At 42.1% G+C, this 13,769-nt stretch overlaps 1 protein-coding gene across 1 annotated transcript in view; it reads left to right on the top strand.

The window, feature by feature from the left end:
• The window catches only part of cntrl (centriolin), a 30,721-nt gene extending 19,301 nt beyond the window's left edge, over positions 1–11,420 (top strand). Inside the window, exons 18-37 of the mRNA XM_070833368.1 lie at positions 425–637; positions 825–975; positions 1,058–1,290; positions 1,683–1,795; positions 2,552–2,681; positions 2,785–2,873; positions 2,969–3,106; positions 3,490–3,553; positions 3,915–4,025; positions 4,773–4,890; positions 5,582–5,988; positions 6,365–6,459; positions 6,698–6,813; positions 7,030–7,103; positions 7,229–7,309; positions 7,900–7,999; positions 8,137–8,333; positions 8,431–8,529; positions 9,338–9,400; positions 10,519–11,420. Of these exons, the coding sequence (XP_070689469.1) occupies positions 425–637; positions 825–975; positions 1,058–1,290; positions 1,683–1,795; positions 2,552–2,681; positions 2,785–2,873; positions 2,969–3,106; positions 3,490–3,553; positions 3,915–4,025; positions 4,773–4,890; positions 5,582–5,988; positions 6,365–6,459; positions 6,698–6,813; positions 7,030–7,103; positions 7,229–7,309; positions 7,900–7,999; positions 8,137–8,333; positions 8,431–8,529; positions 9,338–9,400; positions 10,519–10,650 (2,724 nt within the window). The 3' untranslated portion in view covers positions 10,651–11,420. The remainder of the gene's footprint in view (positions 1–424; positions 638–824; positions 976–1,057; positions 1,291–1,682; positions 1,796–2,551; positions 2,682–2,784; positions 2,874–2,968; positions 3,107–3,489; positions 3,554–3,914; positions 4,026–4,772; positions 4,891–5,581; positions 5,989–6,364; positions 6,460–6,697; positions 6,814–7,029; positions 7,104–7,228; positions 7,310–7,899; positions 8,000–8,136; positions 8,334–8,430; positions 8,530–9,337; positions 9,401–10,518) is intronic.
• The last annotated feature ends 2,349 nt before the right edge of the window (positions 11,421–13,769 follow it).

The following is a 13,769-nucleotide window of genomic DNA, read 5'->3' as shown; positions in this document are numbered from 1 at the left end:
GTATCAGACCAATAAATAGCTCTGAGCCTGTGTGAAAATGTGAAGCACACACACACACACACACACACTCACAGTAAAGTGGAGTAAAAAACACAGAAAGTCTTTTACAGCCCAGTCCTCAGATCATCACTGTCTAACATTACTTATGTAGTATGGGAACAATTAGAATAATACAAATCAAATAATCCATCTTTCTTTCTGTTGCAGGCTTGAGATAAAGTTAGCAAACTTAAACACATCAGAATTTAACAGTCTTTTCTGGTTTGCTCATCTGAACACCATATTTTGTATTTTTTGGTTTTGTATCTCCAAACATCTTAAAATGTAGTGCAATATCATTATTATTAGAGATGATATCCAAAACAAAAACAGAAAAAAAAAGCCAGAACTGTAGTAACAAGACCTCTTTATGTGTTTCTGACAGAACTCTGTGGAGGAGCTCGACGGCAGCGTTCACACACCGTCCGTTCAGTCTGAACACACTCACACAGTGGAGGAGCTGAGGGCCGAGCTGGCTAAAGCTCAGAGACACACACAGAGGCTGAGACAGAAGCTGGACAGGACCAGAAACAGGACCAGGACTGGGATCAGGACCACGGATGGAGGACAGTGGTGCTTCGTACCTCCTGGACACAGTGTGAGACTTCTCAGCATTTTTTACCAGTCACACAGACACCGTTGGACTGATATTTATCAGTAACTCCTACTTCAGATGTTTGTGCCTTTCATGTATTCTCATTTTCACCCACTATGTTGTTCTTTTTTGGAGTAAAACAAATTTCAGAGCATCATGGGAACTAAAGCTTTCTCTCTTTCTCTCTCAGGCTCCCAGCCTGGGCTCTCACGGGACTCAGGATTCTGGTTTGGGGTTGCAGTACCTCAGTTCTCCTGACAGGGGGCATCAGCAGGACAGACCGCCCGTAGGAGGAGGGTACTGGGTCTACATCCCCCCAACACACACTGACCCAGACACAGGTATACACGCACATTTGAGAAGTTTTTCAAGTTTGGAGTCTGACCGTAGATGCATCAGACTGATGTGAACTGTCTCCAGCAGCAGCAGAGTGGAGGGACAGCGGAGGAGGCAGTGACACTGACAGGAGCTCCAGAGGAGGGACTCCTCAGCCACCTCCTGCCCCAGCTGCAGCTGTCTCTCCTGGGCTCTGTGACAATCAGACGCCCCTGGTTGGACCCGCCTGGCTGCTCTGTGGCTCACCTGCAGCTGTCGTCTACAATTCCCCAGCAGGAGGCGCTGCACTGCACTGTAACATCCCTGAACACAGAGACATGGTCAGTGACAGCAGCCTGAATCAGGCTTTTCTACCACGAACCACATTGATACACAAACCTGCTGCAGATGACAGAAGGAAAACATATTCTCAGTTGGAAATAGTACAGTAAATCTGAAAGAACCAAAGAACCAGAGATTCATTTCATAACAGCTATGAAAATATATATGTGTAAAAACTGGTGAGAACCTCTTCATATATAAAATAACCAGATAATTATGTCTGTTTTTGTTAATCTGGAGAATTAAATACTGCTGGACACACATAGTTCTTCAAGGCGTAGCTACCACGGCATCATTTACGACCTAAGTCACATTTAGATCATAGCACAGGGTCAATTCATTCGAGCCGGCAGAACTGATTTGTCAACTCTACGCATGTGTGTGTCAGCAGGGAGACAGGTGTGTGTGTGAGTGTGTGCACAAAGAAACAGAGAGACTGGAGGAAGAGAAGAAGAAATTACGACTAGAGACCAAGCAACTACGACAAACACTGAGGCGACGCCGGTAACACACACATACACACACTCAACCCCTCCCTTTTCATTTAATCTACTCTAATGGTCTGTGTATTGTTTGTATATGTGTGTGTCTTTGTGAGACTGGACAGTAGGATTATATTATTCTTGTATGCTGCACCAACCCACACAACATGTTTTAATCTTCCTGTACGACTATATACAACTTCTGTGGTCACACTGTCGATCGCTCACAACATGGCTGCTCACATTCACTTAAACACAGAACCACCAGGTGGTTTTTTCCATGTACAGTTAGTTTTATTCACACAAGACGGCAAAAAGAGAGAAAAGCAGCTTTACTTCAAGCATGTCTGCTTTTAAGGAAACACAGAAAGAAAAAAAATAGCACAGCCTGAGTCCAGACTACAGTCACACACATCGTGTAAAATACTAATACAGTAATTTTAAGAGAACGCTGACCACAGTTTATAACAGATCCTTTGACAACAGCCATGTTGGATATCAGACCCTGGAGCTGCTCAAACAGCAGGTGGACAACCAGATTTCTGACCTGTCAGACAAGACAGATGTGAAATGCGTGATTGTTCGCTCACTTCAACGGGCATTACAACTTCTCTCCAAAGAGTTTTGGACCTGGACAGTGAGAGCATTTTATCCTCAGCTATTCAAAGGGCTGTGAAGTGTTAAGACTTAAGTTAAGGTTTTAGGGTTAAGATTAGGGATCATGGGATGGATTGTGTCAATGAGGGTTCTCATTGTGTGTGTGTGTGTGTGTGTGTAGGAGTGTGATGCAGGTGTGTGATGAGGTGGAGTGTGTGGAGAAAACTCTGCTGAAGAGACGAGCTGAACTCCGGCAGGCTGACCGACTGCTACTGGAGGCTCAGAGCTGCATACACACCACCAGAGACAAGGTGCGCACACACACACAAACACACACTCCTCTAAATCTACACATTATATCACTGTGACATGGACTCGAACACTCAATCCCGTCTGTCCTCGTATCTCCTCCAGGCCAGTTCAGCTCAGCGGGAGGCAGACGAGTTACAGTGCACAGCTCAGGACAGCGTTTCCTGTCTGCTGGAGGCCTCAAAGCACATAAGGTAAACCCTCACAGGCTCACCTCTGACCTCCACACTCATAACAATATGCAATTCTTCACCATCATCATCATTATAATGTTTGAACTGATCACCAGAGAGCTGCAGGAGGAGGTGGAGGAGCTGAGGAGGAGGAGACAGGTGGAGCAGACTGTGAGGGAGGTGGAGGAGGCACTGAGAAGCAGAGATCAGGAGTTACAACAACTCGACACAAAAATACACACAGCTACAGACAGGTAGGGATACTGAAATAAAGATGTGAATTTAGTTCATGTTATTATATTATAAAGTGACAGAGCTACCCGTTCGCCTTCTATTCTAATATATCAGTTCATTACACTTCGGCCGACATCCCTTCACAGTAAAAACCCTCAAGCTGCCAGGAACAGGAAGTGTAACAAATGCTAAGTATGAATCGGAAAAGGGTTTTTAGAGCGCTGTGAAGCAGCTGGATGTACATGGTGTTATGCACATGATAGCTTGGAATGCTAACATGTTCCCTCATAGAGTTGGTCTGAATTTGTGTTGATATGTTTTCAGACCTATCACAAGTTTATCACATGATACGCACTTCTCTGTCTCTTTCTGTGTGTGTGTGTGTGTGTGTGTGTGTGTGTAGATTAGCTAATGTGCTGTCAGACCTTCAGGACTCTCAGGAGCGTCTGGTCTCACTCAACTGTCAGGTAAACTATCACTGTTCAAACAGATGAATGAGCATTTACTTAAATTCTTGTTCTTGTAGCCATTAAGATTTTAGCAATTCTCTGGATTTGTTCTTAAAACCAACACCTGCTCATAAACTTAACTATGTCAATATTATCATATCTTTTCCTGTTTTTTTATGTATAGTTGTCAGAGCATTGTTGCCCTTCTCTCTCTCTCTGTCTTTTTTAAATCCTCTTTTTGAGATGCCAAACAGAGGAGGTAAAGACTGAAATTAAATAAGGAAGAAGATACCGGACCATTGTTCTTTAGCTCGGGCAGGTCAGTGAGCTTGGCAAAGTTTTAGAAAACATCATGTAAACCCTGTGGTCCTCCCTGCAGGTGGAGCAGCAGGAGCAGAGGCTGGTTCAGAGGAGGGAGGAGCATCAAACAGCTATGAACAGAGTGGAGGAGGTCAGAGAGGAGCAGCAGAGACTGCAGAACAGAGTCAAGGTGACCAGAGGAGAGCAGGAGGGAAAAGAGGAGGAGATGAAGGAGACAGTTATTGTCCTTTTCCACTGCAGGAACTTAACTTGTATCCATCATCAGGGTCTATTCTTTTGTTTCAGCTGTCCTCTGTCCACTTTGAGGGAAAGTTACTGAACTACATTTGGACTCTGCTTAGGAGGTGATACTGAATCCAAATTGCAGGTCCTGTCAGTGCTCTAAATCTGGTTTGGTTAAGCAGATGTGACGTCAAATCACGACAAGGACGACTGCAGCAAACACAGACATGAGTCTTGCAGAAATGGGCATACAGCAGGAAGCCACACAGTGGAGTGATGTTATAATACAATATGATGAATATTACAAACATGAAGCAAAATTATATGAAATGAAGGATCACAGTGCTGCGATGAAGCAAACTGAAAAACTATGATGCGGTGCAACATGCTGGATACCGACCTGTTTGTTTCTGTCCCAGCAGGCACCTGGATTTAGAGTAAACCTCCAACCAACTCTTATTCTATCGTTATCTGCCTCAGCAGCAGCTGACTTCACCTTCTCACCATCTGGAACATGTCGCCTTTTAAATGAGAAATGTGTTTTAGTCTCATGTGTTGTTGGAAAACTGAGGTGGCAGCTTTTAAAGATGCTGCAGTGGAAAAGGCCCAGCAGACAGAAGAGCTTCTGAAATAGTTTAATGGTAGTTCAGGAAACAAAGAAAATACATTTGAGTGTTTGTGTGTGTTTGTGTAGGAGGTGTTGGAGCAGCAGGAGGCGCTGTTGAGTGAGAAGAGGTCTACAGTCTCCGCTCTGAGAGAGGACGAACAGAGACTCACCACAGTTCAGTCTGAACTCAACACACACAGAGCAGGTAACACAAACACACACATGCAGATGTGGTAACACGAGCACCTGAATAAAGCAGCAGTGTTTGAAACGGTCACATGACTGAGAAATGTTTTTTATGATGTTATCCAATCAACACAAGCTTCACGGCTGATTGTTGGGGTCAAGTGTGTTGAGCTGCAGTTCCTTTAATAACAACTTATCAAATTGTATAGAAATTAATGAGATAACCATCATCTTCTTGCTACAAATACAAAGTCAGTGCGGTTTTAACACAAGTTCAGCTCTCAGCTCCACATGTCTGCGTCTCCGTAAGGAGATGTCAAAGCCTAAAGAGAATCATATTTGGAGGTTTGACTGGAAGCTGCCTCAAACTCTGGCTCTCAGCCACGGTAGTTGTTGGTCACTCATCTCACCTTGTGTCGAGTCAAGTCGGTTTTATTTCTACAACCAAAAATCACAAATTTGTCCCACAGGTGCTTCACATTCTGTACAATGTAGAACATCCTCTGTCCTTAAAGTCTGTCTTCACAACATACTGAACATTAATAAAGCATTAAACAGCTATTTGATATGGAAGGACACCGTGGACATTTGCATTGGTCTGCGATGCTGGGATCCTGTATAGAGAATATTGATGTAGATAGTGTAGACAAATCTTCAACCTCATGTTATAGCCTATAGCATGATACATATATGTGTGTGTGTGTGTCCAGAGCTCAGACAGGTCCTTCAGGAGTTACTTGCAGAGCAGCAGGCGCTGGAGGACATGAAAACCAAACGCACCCAGCGTGAACAGCGGCTCCAGAAAAAGCAGCATCAGCTGGACAGAATACAGGAAGAGGTGGACAAGACAAAGGGCGAGCTGGTCAGGAAGCAGCATGACCTGGACAGGACGAGGGAAGAATTGAACGGGACACAGGAGGAACTGGACAAGGGGAAGGAAGAGCTGAAAGAGAAGCTGGAGGAGGTGGACAGGAAGAAGGAGGAACTGGACAAAATGCAGGAGGAGGTGAATAGGAAAAGGGAAGAGCTGTCTGAGCTGCAACAGGAAGCTGAGTCCCACAAGAAGAAAGCAGAAATCCGTCTTCAAGAGACAAAACAACAGCAAACAGAGCTGCAGGTCGGTAGAAAATATTTAAAATACAGTTATAGAATACATCCTCAGGTCTCCCTCTTTCCCATTTTTGTCATACATACAATGAGTTACATTTTACATTATACTTTGAATTCAAAACATATACTTCAATAGAGACTTTTACTGGAATATTATCAAAATACTATGTGAGCTTTTTAACTCTTTAAAGATCCCCAATGGATAAAAACTGGAAACAGAAGACAGTAAAATCCACTGGAGTCCGGTGTACTCATCCAATCACACAACCCGACATAGTGACCTCTCTGTGGTGCTGTAGACCATGACTCACAGTGGTGTAAGTCAAGGGACAGATGTATTGATATGTATTGATAAGTTGTTGTTTGTAATGTTTAATGTGCAGGAGGTGCAGGAGGAGCTGAGCAGGAGGAGGGAGGAGAAGAACAGCCTGCAGGAGCAGTGTAAACACCTGGAGGCCAGACGGAGGCACGCTGACAGGTGCATCCACATGATATATATAAAAGTTGTTAACATACTGTCTATACAAACATGATAAAGAAAATACCCCACAGGTTATTCAGAAGTGGAAAGATGTAAAACAAAACTCACTCACTGCGTTAAAAGCTATGAATGATGTTATCACGTGTTGTGTATCATCAGCTGCTCTACACTGGATCTAATATGCTTTGAAATTGTTGATGACTGCACGCATGACTGTAGTTTGTGTTTGTGTCAGGAGTCTGTCAGCAGTGGAGATGGAGCTCGCTAAGCAAAGGGAGGAGCACAGCCACGCCCAGCGTCTCAAACAGGAAGTGCTCAGAGATACAGCAGCCAGTCACGAGAAGCTTAATGGTATCACATAAAGACCATAACATGAATACTATACTATCACATAAAAAAATATGATATTAAGACTGTAACTTACGAAGACACCATACATAAGAATATATTATAAAATACAGATTTTACTATGATACACAAACTTTTACACACAGAATAACTTTAAATGTAAAAGAGACACAAAAGAGTTGAAGACACATCAACATCATCTCATGTTTTGTGTTTCAGAGAACTCTGAGCTGCTGTCTCTGCTGAGTGAACGGGTGGAGGAGATGAAGAAACACCTGCAGAGCCTGGAACAGGTGAGAACACACACACACACACACACACTAAGGCCTGCAGTCTGGACTAGACTGGACTGGACAAGACCAGACTGGACTGGACTGTGTGACGTGCTTTTCCTGATGAGTGTGTTTGTGTCCTGTAGGAGCTGAGTGTGTCCAGTCAGCAGCAGCAGCAGAGAGCAGAACAACTAAAGGAGCTGGACAGACAGATTGAATGCAGACAGGTACAACAAACACACTTCAAAGACACACAGCCACAATCCTCACTGGATGTAAGCAAAATAAAAGTATAAAGTCGTTATCGTTGAAGGAACTGACAACATCCACAGCTCTGGAATATTAAATAGTTAGTTAGACAAGAAAACCAGCAGATATTCACATTTCAGACGCTGAAACCAGAGAAGTGTTTCCATTTTTGTATTAAAACGACTTAAACAATTAATATATCATCAAAATTGTTGCTTGTTCATTTTTGGCCGATCTACTAATCAATTGATTGACTAATTGTTTCAGCTCCATCTCAGTCCAGTGCTCACTGGTGCTCTCTCTATCAATTGAATTCACTTTTCAATTCAGTGGCCTTTTCTTGGCATGAAAGTTTTAACATAACACAAAATGTAATTTGTCCAACGGTTTGGACAGTAGGCCCATACATTAATATGACATCATCAATATAACATCAATACAACATCCGAATTGATCCGCCAGTCATAAACAACATATACAGTATTTCTTATTATATCTTATAATTGTGTGTGTGTGTGTGATATTAGTCTAATGATAATCTGTCTCTGTGTCTCTCCCCCTCTGTCAGGCATTGTGTGTTGGACTGGAGGATGTTAAAGCTGCAGTGTGTCAGTTGGAGGACAGGGGGCGCCGTCTGGCCGAACAGCAGCTGCAGCTCAACCAGCTCAGTCCGTCATCACAGAAATCTCTCTATCAATCATTTATGAAAACTTTATGAGCCATATGAGTTTAGAAGCTGAGACATGATACATGACGACAAATTCATGTGAGAAAAAAATGTTTGTGTTTGATTGTGACTGAGCAGAGGAAGAGCTGTCGCTGAGAGAGAAACAGCTGATACACAAGGAGGAGGAGCTAAAGCAGCAGGAGGAGGAGCTAAAACACAAGGAGGGGGAGCTACAGCAGAAAGAGGAGGAGCTACAGCGGGAGGAGGAGGGGCTACAAAAGAAACAGGATGAGCTTTGTGTGAAAGAAGACGAGCTACACAAGAAAGAAGAGCTGGTGAAGCATCACAATGATTAAATAATAATACTAAGTACAAGTCTTTAATTTTTTAGTTAATCTACTGTTGATTCATGTGATGTGCGTTTGTGTGTAGGAGGACAGCAGAGAGGCGTCTGAGGAGGAGGAGGAGGAGGAGGAGGAGGAAGCTTTCTACCTGTCTACAGCTGGTCTGAGATCAGCCCTCAGCTCTGAGGTGAGTCCTGAGAGACACACCCATCAGCCTGACAACTGCAGACATGTTAACACTTAAAAGGTGCAGAGTGTAGAAGTCAGGGGGATTTTTTTTTTACAGAAATTGAAAATAATTTTCATGATTATGTTTTAATTTGCGTATAATCACCTGAAGCTAACTTGGGTTATATTTTTGTTAGTTTAGCCTTTATTTCTACTTCTGGAGCAGATCGTCCTCCACAGAGTCCACCATGTTACACCACCATGTCTCTATATAGTGGCCCAGAATGGACAAACAACGGCCTTTGACATTTTTACTTTGACGTGGCAGCTTGAATTTGGTAAAATGAAGAAGAAGAAGAAGAAGAAGAAGAAGAAGAAGAAGTGGTTTCTGGTGGATGAGCTGAGGGGTTTTTGTTTGGTTGCAATCTGCTACTTCACCTCCAGATGCCACTAAATCCTACAGACTGCACCTTTAACTAAAACTACTCTGTTGTATCTTTTCTATTAAATGTCCTGTGATAGTACTCATTGAGATGAATGAATGAATGAATAAATGCTGAGGTAAAGTCTTAACTTAAATTCTACATTAGTAGATGTATGTGAATAATTAAATAAGTGGTCATTTACCTTACATACAGGCCCTGAAGTACATGCATACATAAAGTCACATTTACACGTGTAGAAATGAAATTAGCATATGTTTATTCATTCATGTATTTATATGATTTGTTCAGGTTTAAAAGTATGTGAGCAGCCCTGTACTGGGGGGCTCTAGGGGCTTTTTATATTGGACAGTTCAACAGGTAGCTGCCTGTGTGTGTTTTTAGGAGGAGAGGTGGAAGGTGGAGCTGCAGAGAGAAAAACTGAGACAACAAGAGGACCGACTGAAGGTAAACAACATTTTATTAATAACTTTCACAAGAAACATTAATGAATCTTTCAGACTGGTGAATCTGTCCAACCAAACACAGAGATTTAGATTTACAAACAGTGGAAAAGTGTTTGTGAGTCTTAATCAAAGAAATTAATGAAATAATTAGTAGCTAAATAATTAAAGGGATAAAGTATAATGTATGAAATCCACATGATCCAGTCTGACTTTTTATTACCTGCTGGTTTCCTGTTACTGTTTGTAACCTGAATATAGTTATACTGAACTACAGATGAAGGGTAAATCCTCTTGCTGTCTGTCTGCTTCAGAGTCAGATGTTCCTTCTGATTCACATGTTGTGTGTTTATTTAACATGTGTAGAAATAGAAGTGTGAGAAGAGGTGTTTCTGAGTCCTGGAGTCAGCTGCACAAAACACCTTAAGTTCCTCCTTAACTATGATATTTAAGGCTTAAGTTTCCCTTTGCGTGTTGCACAGAATCTCTGAAAAGGTTTCGTCATTTAAGAAAAAAACATTTACTACACCGAAGGAGATTTTACAGCAGTGAAACTACAGTTTTCATGGAGACCATTTTGTTTTACCTGTACTTCCCCTCATGATGACTCAAAGTTGGCCAATGGATTAAAAAAAAGACCAAAAAAACCAAATTAGTCAGAGGAGGAAAAGATTAAACTTCTGGAAAGAAGACAAAACTAGAACTCACTTGAATCCTGATGTTGGAGCACCAATATTTCATCCTCCTCTTGTTTAACAGGAGCGTCACCACAGAGTTCAGCAGACAGGTGAGGGCGTCTGAAACTTTGTGCAGCTGGCTCCTGAAGTCATAGTGCTTTAACTCTTCTGTCAGCCAGCTGAGTACAGGATGGAGGGCTACTAGCCTGTTAGCTAACAACACAGGACATGTGAATCAGACTTGGAGTTGTGAGACTGTCTTTGTGCTAAGCTAGGCTAACGGCTCCTGGACCTCTCTGTGCTGGACACACAGAGAGACTGATATCCATCTGAAGGAGACAGAGGACTCGAGGTTTTACCCAAAATGTTTGTTGAACTGTCGTCTCCAGTCGAGCGAGAGCTAAAGACTAAAACCTGACCGAGCGTTTGTTGTTTTGTCATCGAGGCTCGTCTGCGCTGCAGTTTGTGGAATCAGCAGGAGACTCTGACGGTGAGACGACTGGAGACTGAGGAGAGTTTACTGGGACTGAAACACAGACTGGACCAGCTGGACTCACTGCTCACACACACTCCATAACACACACACTAATGTTAGACAGCCTACAGGGACAGTACTGTGTATTTAAGTTAACTGATGTGAGACCAAAGACATCCAAGTATTCAGGTTTGTTTAATTTACAAACACATGAAACTTCTCTGCATGTTGTGTCCAGACTTTTAGACATCGTTGTTTTCAGCTGTGCAGGACAAATTTAGTGTCCTAAGCTGCACAAAAAGGGGAATCATGTTTGAACACTACAGTGTTATTCCAAAGGTTTGATTTAGATGCCAGCACAGTGATGGAATGAGAGATTTATGCTTTAAAGGAAGGCTTTTTTAACCGTATGGTTAAAACCGTATGGTTAATGGACGTCTGGTTAACTTTCCAACCATAAACAGCAGTGCAGAGACACTGTTTCTGTGGGACGTAACAGGGACTCAGCGTGGGACCATGACAGCAGAGTTGGTCCTGTGACGGTTCAAAATACTGTGAACTGAACATGTCGCTGCATCCGTCAGATTTGGGATTAATTCCTCTTAACAGCAAACAAAACTTTTTATCAGTCAGAAACTGGTAATTACACTGATAAGAAATGAATGCAGTATTAATATTAACATTATTGTTGGTGACATAAATCACTGTGACTGAATATTTATGAAGTCTGTGAAGGCAACATCTGTGAGAAAACAACATGAAGCACTTAAAGGGAAACTTTGCTGATTTTCCACCAGCTTTGTATCATTATAATGTTGGTAGTTGTTGGTATACAAATGAACAACTTTTCTCTGTCGCCTGCACCCAGAGCTCATGAAGGATGATATTTATCTCTGAATTAAACTCTTTGTGTTAAAGCTCATCTGTTTTGTCTCTTTCTCAAAGTGAACATCAGCTTTTCTCTCACGTCTCCGACTAAAAAGTCAGCAGAGTGGCGTCTGTTGGAGCAGCACGTTAATGGACGCGGTGTCACAGTCACATGTCAGATGTGTTCAGGTGTCCACATACTTTTGGCCATTTGTTGTATTCAGGCATGATTCAGTAACAGTGGATGGAGTGATGGAGTCTCAGCTGCAGGAAACAAACCTGTGACGCAACCAAAAACCTGGAGGTCGAAGCTGTCGTCAGCAGTTTGACTCAGAGCTGGAAGTAAAGGCTGCAGAGGTCTCACACACACACACACACACACGCGACCTCCTGACCTTGAACTTTAAAGCCTGTAGTCACAGTTCACAGTTGTCTCCTTCAGTCTCTTCTTGGATTAAATATTTTCCGGATTTCTCTGCTCTTTTATCCTCAGATTGGTTTTATTTTCCCATCATAGATTTTTGCAGGTTCAAGTAGACGTTTTTCACCTCATAATAAATTAATTAATCCCAATTCACTAATCAGCTTCTGTTGGATGTAAATCAAGTATTTTGAAGCAGTATGGGTCTGTAATTCCTGAATAATGTCCTAGAAAGTTCCAGGTGAGAAATCTGTAATTTTCTATGTAATAGAAAGAATATTAAGACAATGTTCAATTGGTACCCTTTGAATTGATAATAGAGAGTTTAAAAAAATAAAGGCATTAATATTTATTCAGGTTTAAATGGAGCAGGTTTGTCAAGGCGGTTTACTTTTTTCGCCATCCAGATAAAAATCAGTGTGTGTGTGTGTGTGTGTGTGTGTGTGTGTGTGTGTGTGTGTGTGTGTTCACCTGTCTCTTATCTGCTCTCTAATTTCCTGTGGCGGCTCGTTTGTTCGTCAGAGAAAAATTACAGCAGGACAGACAGAAGCTCCTTCAGATGGAAAAGTAAACAGGAAGTGGATGAAAAGCTCAGAGAGGCGACGTTTTTCTTTCATAAAGAATCATTTCACTGTAACCACGAACACTGATATTATTAGCGTTAGCTCTGATACGAGCTGTCAGATTACAATAGAAAGCTTGTGACATCGTACAGGATGAACTTTCAGTAAATCAGCTGACGTCTGTTCTTCAGGCAGGAGAAGAAGAAGCTCAGCTCAGGCTTCATTCATCGTTTTTACAATGAAATGACTCAGTGTGCTGGTTGAAATGCTTTGGAAAGAAACACAACACCTCTTAGCTAGCAGGCTAACGATAGGTTAAACCATGACCCTAACCCATGTGCTAACTAGAATCTTTATTCAATCTAAACCTCATACCTGCACCCCAAGCTAATCTTAACGCCTAGCTAACCAAAATCCTTTACTAACCTAAACCCCTTGCTGACACGAACCCTGAGATAAAATGAACCCAGACTTAACCCAAGGCTAACTAAAGTCTAACCAAATTCTTAAGCTAACCTAAACCTCTAGTTTACCTTAACCTGAAGCTAAATTACCCGCCGAGCTAACCGACATCCTGAGCTCATCTAAGACTCCTGCTAATTAAAACCAGAGTTAGCCTGAACCCTCAGTCTCAATAAAACCAGAGTAAAACTTCAGGCTAAACTAAACCTCCAGCTATCCTGAATTATTAGCATTACTAGCTAAACTAAACCCTGAGCTAATCTACACACCAGCAGTAATGAAGCATTTTGTCCTAATAAACTAAATAAAATAAAATAAAACAGACTTAAAATAGGAAAATGACTTTAATCTGATCAAATAATTTTTGTGTGAGCAGTGTGTGTGTGTGTGTGTGTTAATCACATCCTCTGACAACAGATCACAGCAGCTTCAGCCCACACAAACACACAAACAGCTTCAAAACGTTTCCTCCTGCTTTGAAATATGAATAAACACAGTTGATCTGTGTGTGTGTGTGTGTGTGTGTGTGTGTGTGTGTGTGTGTGTGTGCGTGCGCGTGTGTGTGTGTGTGTGTGTGTGTGTGTGTTCATCAAAGGTGTGTTAACCCTGTGTGTCTCAGCTCTGATGTGGTCGTGTCTGTGTAAACATGTAGGAAACACTTGAGTCTTTAACTGTGAATCTCTGGTGCACATTTATGGTGAACATCAGTTTTTAAATGTGAATATTGTCTTTTAAGTCTCTTTAAGTAACAGATGGAAGTATTTCTTCCTCTACTGCATTTATTTAGTGATATTTAATCAGCAGTTGTAAAAATGTTTGATCTCTAGCGGAACACTTCCGGGCTAGGAACCTTTAACGCGGACCTTGTACCCGGCCGGAGGCGTTTCCTGAACACACGGTCCGTCCTG

The sequence above is a fragment of the Pempheris klunzingeri genome, chromosome 7 (assembly GCF_042242105.1).
Source record: "Pempheris klunzingeri isolate RE-2024b chromosome 7, fPemKlu1.hap1, whole genome shotgun sequence".
NCBI lineage: Eukaryota > Metazoa > Chordata > Actinopteri > Acropomatiformes > Pempheridae > Pempheris > Pempheris klunzingeri.
This window is presented reverse-complemented; position numbering and strand designations above follow the sequence as displayed.